This window comes from Solanum pennellii, chromosome 4, assembly GCF_001406875.1.
Source record: "Solanum pennellii chromosome 4, SPENNV200".
NCBI classification, from domain to species: Eukaryota; Viridiplantae; Streptophyta; class Magnoliopsida; order Solanales; family Solanaceae; genus Solanum; species Solanum pennellii.
Genome location: NC_028640.1, coordinates 5,014,745 through 5,024,901, shown reverse-complemented (window position 1 = coordinate 5,024,901; position 10,157 = coordinate 5,014,745). Strand labels below are relative to the sequence as shown.

Genomic DNA, 10,157 nt, shown 5'->3' with positions numbered 1-10,157 from the left:
TGAACAAGGTTAGATACTTTTGATTGCAGCAGAGATAACATTTTTTACGGCTGAAAAACTTACGGTGGGTAATTTGAATGTGTAGTTGGTTGTTTGAAAGGCTAAGGTTGTTTGACAATGGTAGACTTGTGGATGATAGCAACCGATTTAATAAACTGGTGTATTGGAGAAAGAGAATGGCTGAAAATCGAAAAAGAAGGAGAAAGAATTATGAGTGGTGATGGTTGCAGAATTATGAGCGGTGATGGTTGCAGCTTGCCATGGAAAAATGGTGATGAGCTTTCTCAAAGAAGAAGAAGATATAAAATCTTTTTTTTTTACTGAAAAGTTATGCTTTCACGCTCCTTTCTTTGTGTGTACTACAAACGCTTTGCCATGTCAGCAAAAAGGGTTTAATAGGTAAAAAAATTTGTTGTCTAGGTGTTCAATTGGAACAAGCCTAAGAAGAGGTGTCTAAGTGAAATTTGCGGACAACTTTAAGTGGTTATCGATGACTTAAGCCTATTATTTATAATAACACTCATGACATGATAGAAGGCAGACTGATGAGAGTGAAAAATAAAAAAAGAACTATCAAACTTGTAGCTTGATAAGTTTAAAAAAATAAAAATTCATGTAATATTTTAAATAAATATCATCTACATGAAAATGAGATTAGAAAATGAAAGGCTTTATACGATAATATTACGGGTTCATGACATGATACACATACTTCTGATGAGACAAATTTGTCACGTCTATTAGACTAAAACATATAATAGTACTGTAACAAATTTAAATCGCAATAAATCCGATATTTTCAAATATTTTTTCAATAAAATTATAGAAAAAAAATCTTAAAAAGAAATATCGAGCTTTTAAAGAAGATAATATTAAGTATGATAGAGGACAGATCGATGAGGAAATAATCTTGAACCTAACATTTGGACTTTGTCGTTTACCGTCGGCTGATACCTCAACGACTTCTCTTTTGGGGATTTAAAGCCATTGAAAAGTATATAATAGTGGATATTCTTTTTTATTTTATTTTTGGGGTCCTAATATGTCGATATTCATTCATTTATAACTTGTTAGATTTTTGTTGGACATTTTCTACCAACTTCATTTAAAACACCAAATATTGTGTGAGCAACATTTTCAAATCCACCATTTATAATTATGAGTGCCGGAGTCCAAAAGGTAAAAATGTTGACAAAATTTTTAAAATAGTATGTAATATTTTTTTAAAATTAAAACGGTAAAATTGCTGACGAAGTAGCGATTTTGTCCGCGAAAAAAAGCAAAATCGCTGTGATAAATTTAATTTTTTTAAAAAAAAATAATTTAAACAAAAATCGCTCCCAAAGGAACGATTTTCAAAATAATTTTTTTTATAATTTTTTTAATATGTCGCTGCCTCAACAACGACTTAAGTTTAATTTTTTATTAAATTATTTTTTGCTTCTTTTTTTTTGATAAAAAAATTAATTAAATAACTAAATCTTCTTTGATTTATTTGATTTTTTTTATTAAAAAAAATTAATTAAAAATGATTTTAAAAAATAAAAAAATTGATTTAAACCATTTTTTTTTTAAAAAAAAAGTAGCAAAAAATAATTTTTTAAAAAAATCACTTTAAGTCGCTGCTGAGGGAGCGACATATGAAAAAAATTATTAAAAAATATTTTTATTTTGATAAATCGCTCTTTGGGAGCGATTTTGTTTTAATTTTTTTTTAAAAAAAATAATCAAATTTAACAAATCGCTGTTATAGCAGCGATTTTGCTTTTTCTGCGAATAAAATCGCTACTTCGTGAGCGATTTTATCGTTTTGGCTAAAAATAAATTTTATATACCGTTTTAAAATTTTTATTAACATTTTTCACCCTTTAGACTCCGAACTCTCATAATTACAGGGGATGAATATAGTTTTTTAATTTTAATATAGAAATTTGAAATTTGGAAATTAAATGTGAAATAAATATGAGAAGGAGCCTCTCTCCTTTAAATAGGCGTGACACGTATCCAAATTGATTAGACTTTCAATAGCAAAATAGTTTTGAAATCATGGAAGAAGAATACAATTTTTTTTTATATAATTTGTTTTATTACCAAACAAAACTAACAAGCTTAATTTTCTCTTAATCATGACTATATAACATGTCAAAACAATATGTTTTTTGCTAAAAAATTTTGTGAATCTATATGGGAATACATTTTAGATTTAAAAATTTCTAACTTCTAGAGGAGCAGAGTTGAACATATCAAAATTAGTTAAATTAATAAATAATCAAATTCATCAACCACATTTAAACAAGTTAGTCAAATCATAATATTTATGAGTTAATTTTATCATCCTAGGTCGCAACTAGAGGAAGAGTATTAGATTTAAAAAGTAGAAGAAGAATTATGCCAAATTTTTAATTTTTTTTTGTTTCAATTTTGCCTGCACAAAATTAAAATATTTTTCTTGAATGACGATCCTAAAGATTTTCAGTATATATATTTTCTCTTCAAAGATTATTTTTTATATAAAAAAAATACTTCAATCATTATGAAAGACCCATTCATTATGTTTTTCAAAAAAGCCTTAGAAATACAGGCAGCGTGAATTAGTAGATGATAGTTATTAATATTTTTCTTGAAGAAAGATCAATTATATACATATAAAATAAAAATTGGGTATATACTTTTTGGTTAATATCCTCTTATATCAAATTGGAATACTAATTAATGGTATTAAATTAAGGTCAAAATTATTGATAATATTATAATTAATAATTCGTACAATCGTCCCAACGCATGACTCGCGGACCAACCATGGAAATGTCAAAGAAGTACAGTGATTTATATTTTAGAAAATGAAGGAACATAATAAATAAATAAAATAAAATAGTACAAATAAATAAATTTATGACCCTATCAAAGAATGACACTGACAAATCAAATATAAAGAATGTGGTGGGATGAATTAGATTGGACTACCGTTAATAATAAGTCTGAAGTTCAAGTCTTGAGAATTAAGAAATTATTAGCGCCGAATGATGTTGAGGAGTGGACTGGATCAAATGAAGAAAATGATGGTCTCTTGTATGATCATGAACTAATTTTTGTATAGAATTATGTCAAATATTATTAGTTTACATGATATCACAGTAACCCCCACCCGAAGTCTTGTTTATGATATTGAACCTTCACGTTAAACTATTTACACTTTACACAGTATTGATCACGAGATAAGTGATAGAAGTGTTTCACCTCATATGACAAAAAAGAAAAAAGAAAAATCCCTTTTTTTACTATCGATTTTCTTTTTAATGGAATATAAATAATAAAATCAGAATTAATTGAAGCAATAAGTTGTTGATCAGTGAATGATATCAACAAACTTATGGTGTGAAAAATCTGTTAGAAGTTAGTTAGAAGCAAGTTTAGTGTGAGTTAGTTAGTTAGTTACAAACAAAACAATAGATTAGTAATTGTATAAATATAGCTAGAATGCAGTCCAGATTTAATGTAACAAAATACACTTCACTTGAATACACTTCTTCTTCTTCTTCTCTGCAAAATCCCTGTAATTCAAACTCCCATCTATGGAGTTATCATGGTATCAGAGCTATTGATCGTAGCTAGCTTCTGCTAAAATCAATTTCAGATGCTTAGATTCACCAACAGATCCAGGTGATTTTCGAAAAAGAACAACATTCAAAGTATGGCAGTTAATAGTTCTAGTGAAAGAGAAACAGCTGGTAATGGTGGAGCTGGTAGTGGTACTACAAGCACAACTTCATTTCCAGCAATTGATCATAATCATCCACTCTATCTTCAACACACTGATACTGCAGGTAGCTCTTTAATTTCCTTACAACTCACTGGTTCTGAAAACTATGCCTTATGGAGTAGATCCTTCAGAATTGGGCTGATAGGTAGAAGCAAATTAGGATTTGTTGATGGAAGATTTCCTAAATCTAGATTCGAACCTGAATTACATGATCTGTGGGAGAAATGTAATGCAGTAGTACTAAGCTGGATAATGAATGCTGTCAGACCTGGTTTGATTAGTTCTGTTGTATATGCATCAGATGCAAGGAAAGTATGGATGGATTTGAAGGAACGATTTGATACTGTTAATGGATCTAGGATTTTTCACTTACATAGAGAGATTCACACTCTGATTCAAGGCACTTTGTCTATTGCTGACTATCATTCTAGATTGAGGGATCTTTGGGATGAGTATGACTCTCTAATGCCATGTCCTAGTTGTCCTTGTCCAGAGTCTAAGAAGTTTGGAGAGCATTGTGAATATCAAAGATTGTTGCAGTTTCTGATGGGATTAAATGAGTCCTATTCTCAACCTAGAAGTCAGATTCTAATGATGAGTCCTATTCCTACACTTAATAAAGCTTATGCACTCTTAGTTGATCAGGAAATTCAAAGAAATCTAAGTGTAGGTTCTAGCTCATCTGGTGTAATCGAAGGAACAACATTATATTCTAACAGAAATGGAGCAAGTACATCTAGAAGTTCTACAGGCAGTTTGTATTCAGGTTCTACAAGCAACTCTTATTCAGACAATGCTACACATGGATATAGTTCTCAAAGTGGAGGTTACAGTGGTGGTGCAAGTTCTTCATCTTTTGGCAACAAGAGTAGGAAGTTTCTCTTGCAGTGTGAACATTGTGGTTGCAGAGGTCACACCAAGGATCAGTGCTACAAAATTGTTGGTTACCCTGCTGATTTTAAGTCTAAAAGGAAACCTCTTAAGCCTGGAGTGTATGCAAACCAAGCTGAACATGTATATTCAAATGATTCTGAAGTTAGAGGAAATACTACTCAAAGTGCAGGAGTTACAAATGCAAATTCACAATCAGGAGCCTTCTTCACTCCAGATCAGTATAAGCAAATTTTGCAGATGTTAACTACTCATGGTCATGATTCTACAGCTCAGTCTTCAGTCAATGTAGCTGCTGTTAATGATGCAGGTAGTTCTCTTAAAGCATTTCTATGTGCATATGAAGGTAATAGGTGGATAATTGACACTGGAGCCACTCATCATATCACTTCTAAGTTGCAAACACTTATTAATGCTAAGCAAGTGCATGATCATACAAATAGTAGTGTTCATCTACCTGATGGCAAAGTGATTCCTGTGTCTCATGTTGGAACAACCAGTGTATTAGACAATCATTCTATATCCAATGTATTGTTCTTGCCTGACTTCAAGTTTAATCTACTGTCAGTATCCAAGATCACTAAAGAGTTACATTGTATGGTTGGCTTCTTTCCTGATTTTTGTATATTTCAGGACCTCTCCACTGGTCAGGTGAAGGGGATTGGTAAAGAAGAAAATGGACTCTACATACTGCAGGAAGGACCAAGTCATTCTATTCCAAAGGAGCTGGTCAATAGTAATAGAGGTCTTGATCAGTCCAAGTTCAATAAAACTGTTGTTAATTCTGTGTCTCAATCTGTTGGTCTTGATGTTTGGCACAAACGTTTAGGTCATGCTCCTATTGATATTATAAGGAGGCATGAATCTCTTAAGAATCTCAGAAGTACTAGTCATTCACATTGTACTGTATGTCCTCTAGCTAAACATACAAAACTTCCTTTTCCTGTCAGCTCTCATATGTCTAAGAATGTGTTTGAATTACTACATTGTGATGTTTGGGGTCCCTATAGGGTACCAACTCATAATAATAAAAGATACTTTGTTACAATTGTGGATGATTTCAGTCGATACACTTGGATATACTTAGTTACTTCTAAAGCTGATACAATTGTGGTGCTGAAACATTTTCTTCTTCAAGTTCAGAATGTGTTTTCCACTAAGGTTAAAATATTGAGAACTGATAATGGATGTGAGTTCTTCAGTGCTGCTGTTCAAAGTTTATTGAGTGAATTGGGAATTCTTCACCAGAGTACATGTGTTTATACACCTCAGCAAAATGGGATAGCTGAAAGAAAACACAGAACTATTCTAGCTGTGGCCAGAGCTCTCAGGTTTCAAGCCTCTATACCTCTCAGATTTTGGGGTGAATGTGTCATGACTGCTGTGTATATTCTGAACAGACTTCCATCTAGGCTTCTAGCCTACAAGTCTTCTTTTGAGAAACTCTATATGCATTCTCCATCACTTACTCACATCAAAGTATTTGGCTGCCTTTGTTATGCTGCTTGTACAAATGTGCAGGACAAATTTTCCTCCAAAGCTATTCCTGCAGTGTTTTTGGGGTATTCTTCCACACAGAAGGGTTATTTACTATATGATTTACATAATCATTCTTTCTTTGTGAATAGAAATGTAGTATTTCAGGAACATATATTTCCCTTCAAACATCTCCAAGCTTCTTCCAACCCAATGTTTCCAGTTCTTGATATGTTACCACCTGATGATGGTTCCTTATCAACACATATAACTGCACCTTCTACTTCAGACAATGTTACTTCTACTTCAGTTGCACCTCTAAGAAGATCTGGCAGAACAAGTAGACCTCCATTATGGCTACAGGATTTTGTGACACATACTATGAATACTAGGTGTTCTTATCCCCTATCTAATCACATTACTTATTCTAACCTGTCATCTGGCTATCAACAAGTGTTACAAGCTTATTCAGCTGTAAGTGAACCTACTTCTTTTAAAGAAGCTGCCTCTAATCCTGACTGGGTGAAAGCAATGGCACTTGAAATAGCTGCATTGGAGAGTAATCAGACTTGGACTATTGTTGATTTACCACCTGGTAAGAAGTCTATTGGCTGTAGATGGGTATATAAAATCAAATTTTTAGCATCTGGTGAAGTGGAGAGATTCAAGGCTCGACTTGTTGCCAAGGGTTATAGTCAGAAGGAAGGGGTTGATTATGGAGAAACTTTCAGTCCTGTTGCTAAAATGGTGACAGTTAGAGCTGTTGTGGCTCTTGCTGCTTCTAAAGGCTGGTATATCTATCAAATGGATGTCCATAATGCCTTTCTGAATGGAGATTTACAAGAGGAAGTATATATGGATATTCCTCTTGGTTTTGCTAGACAGGGGGAGTGTAAGAAGGTCTGCAAATTAAACAAATCTTTGTATGGTTTAAAACAGGCACCAAGGCAGTGGAATGTCAAATTAACTGAGGCATTAGTACAGATGGGGTTCAAACAAAGTCACTATGATTACTCATTATTTACAAAGAGTGTTGATGGTGATATTGTGATTGTGTTGGTATATGTTGATGATCTACTGATCACAGGAAGTAATCATCAATTGTTGAATGATACTAGACATGATATTCAAATGAAGTTCAAAATGAAGGATTTAGGAGAACTAAAGTTTTTCCTAGGAATTGAGTTCTCTAGATCTAGTGAAGGTATCTTGATGACACAAAGGAAGTATGCACTTGAATTGATCTCAGACTCTGGACTAGGAGGAGCTAAACTTGCTGGCACACCACTAGAAGTCAACAAGAAACTCACCTCTCTTCAATATGATGAACAGGTTCCTAATGAATGTATCAAGAGTGACAAAATTCTTACAGATCCTACAAAGTATCAGAGACTTGTAGGCAGGCTTCTATATCTCACCATGACAAGACCAGACTTAGCTTTCTCTACTCAAGTTTTAAGTCAGTTCATGCATTGTCCTAAGGAATCACATATGGAGGCAGCACTGAGAGTTGTTAGGTATATCAAAGAAGCTCCTGGCTTAGGATTGCTAATGCCAATAGGCAATACTACACAACTTACTGCTTTTTGTGACTCTGATTGGGGAGCATGTATGGAGACTAGAAGATCAGTTACAGGTTATTTGGTTAAGCTAGGAGAAGGATTAATCTCTTGGAAATCTAAGAAACAAGAGACAGTTTCAAGAAGCTCAGCAGAGGCAGAGTTTAGAAGCATGGCTGCTTGTGCAGCTGAAGTAACGTGGCTGATAGGTTTGTATAAAGAATTAGGAGTCAATGTGAGTCTTCCTGTGAATATGGTATGTGACAGTAAAGCAGCTATTCAGATTGCTGCAAATCCAATCTTTCATGAAAGAACAAAGCATATTGACATTGATTGTCATTTTGTTAGAGAAAGAATTTGTCAAGGAATGCTGAAGACAACACATGTAAATACCAAGGAGCAATTGGCTGATCTGCTTACTAAGAGTTTGGGAAAGATACAGCATGATGTACTGTTAAGTAAACTGGGAATGAAGAATGTCTTTCAACCATAAGTTTGAGGAGGAGTGTTGATCAGTGAATGATATCAACAAACTTATGGTGTGAAGAATCTGTTAGAAGTTAGTTAGAAGCAAGTTTAGTGTGAGTTAGTTAGTTAGTTACAAACAAAACAATAGATTAGTAATTGTATAAATATAGCTAGAATGCAGTCCAGATTTAATGTAACAAAATACACTTCACTTGAATACACTTCTTCTTCTTCTTCTCTGCAAAATCCCTGTAATTCAAACTCCCATCTATGGAGTTATCAAGTACAACTAAATATAATATGACTACTCAAAATAGTATAAAATTTTTACGACACACAACAACTCCACAACAAAAAATTTACATTTTGTAACTAATATAACCATTTGGTATACACTTGTGTATAAATTAAGGCGACTATAATCTATTATAATTAGGATTCGAAATATCTTTAGTTGACTGGCTAACAATATTTAAAGTAAAGTATTTTATAAGGTACTTAAACAAAATACTAAACTAAACACTAATCAATAATTTAGATAAACATGATAATTATTCCGCTACCACATATGAGATTGCATTGATAGCGTAATTCTTTTAAATACTATTAGGAGTTATATAATATATTATGATTCAGTATTATGAATCATAATATAATATAACTTAATATTCACGGGAACATTAACATAAAAAATAAAAAAATGGACACGTCACTGTTTTGCAGCCTGGAAAGGAGGAAACTCGACAAGACCGTAATATATTGAGTTATTTTGATAGAAAAATAAATATGTCACAAGTGAGAAATAAATCTTGGTAATCTTTTAATTTTATCAATTTTTAAATTAGAAATTTTTTTTAAAAGGTATAATGTGATAACTTAGAAGTTTAGAACATTTTAAACGAGAAATATAGTCCTATTTGAATAATAAAATTTGAGAAAAAAATATGAAAGTGGACATTATAGAGTTCGGATCCTAAAGGGTATAAAATATTAACAAAAATTCTAAAACGGTATATAAAATTTTATATTAGCCAAAACGGTAAAATCGCTGGAACAATAGCGATTTACTCCACCGAAAAAAGTAAAATGGCTGCTACTGCATCGATTTTGCAAAATGTGATTTTTTTAAAAAAAATATTCAAATCGCTACCTTGGCAGCGATTTTTTTTTTTGAAAATAAATTGAATTAATTTTTTTTTAAAAGATGGAAATCGTTGTCTAGGCAGCAATTTAAAAAAAAAAAAATTTAAAACAAAATTGAAAATCGCTGCCTAGGTAGCGATTTGAATTTTTTTTTTAAAAAAAATCACATTTTGCAAATCGCTGCAGTAGCAGCGATTTTGCTTTTTCCGATGGAGTAAATCGCTGTTGTTCCAGCGATTATGCCGTTTTGGTTAATATAAAATTTTATATACCGTTTTAAAATTTTTGTTAATATTTTATACCCTTAAGACTTCGTTGAGAATTATATTAAGAGGTGGAGAGACAAGATATGATCACGGCTTAAGAGAAAAGTATTTTTTAATTACACTCTTCATCTCATTAATGTGATGTGATTTATTCACCTTCAAAATTCTCGAATTCGTCCCTATAAATAATATTCATTTATGTGACACTTTTATTTTTTTTTTAGATCAAACAGTTAAATTTGATCGAAAATTTGCACATGAAATCTTCAATCTTTTTAAAATCAAATTTATACATTTACTAATTACGTAAAAAGTTATATAAGTCACAATAATTGACAATGCAAAAAAGATATATAAAAAATTTACGATCTAAGATAAACTTATTTGAATTTCAAAATTTCACATAAATTGAGATGAAGGAAATAAATATAATTTATTTATTTTTTGATAAAATCACTTTTCTCTTAAAATAATAATTTTTCATATTAATCAAGGATATGATGGAACATTTATGATCATTCATTCTTAACTAAATATCTCGAACATTAAAAATTTCCGACAAAATTTGGCTCATCGAAAGCTTTTCCAAGAGAC

The 10,157-nt window shown here is 31.7% G+C and overlaps 1 protein-coding gene across 1 annotated transcript; it reads left to right on the top strand.

Annotated features, from left to right (window-relative positions):
- Nucleotides 1–3,493: 3,493 nt before the first annotated feature.
- Nucleotides 3,494–5,418, top strand: LOC114076803. Its single transcript, XM_027916344.1, has 2 exons — nt 3,494–4,961; nt 5,285–5,418. Exons 1-2 carry the CDS (start codon nt 3,692–3,694, stop codon nt 5,317–5,319), a joined length of 1,305 nt encoding a protein of 434 aa, XP_027772145.1. The 5' UTR covers nt 3,494–3,691; the 3' UTR covers nt 5,320–5,418.
- Nucleotides 5,419–10,157: the final 4,739 nt, after the last annotated feature.

Excerpts from the sequence above, each read along its gene's own strand:
- LOC114076803 (XM_027916344.1), top strand. The coding sequence starts at position 3,692 with ATGGCAGTTAATAGTTCTAGTGAAAGAGAAACAGCTGGTAATGGTGGA. Across the intron at positions 4,962-5,284 it reads AGCTGCTGTTAATGATGCAG|GACCTCTCCACTGGTCAGGT; the intron begins GTAGTTCTCTTA and ends TGTATATTTCAG.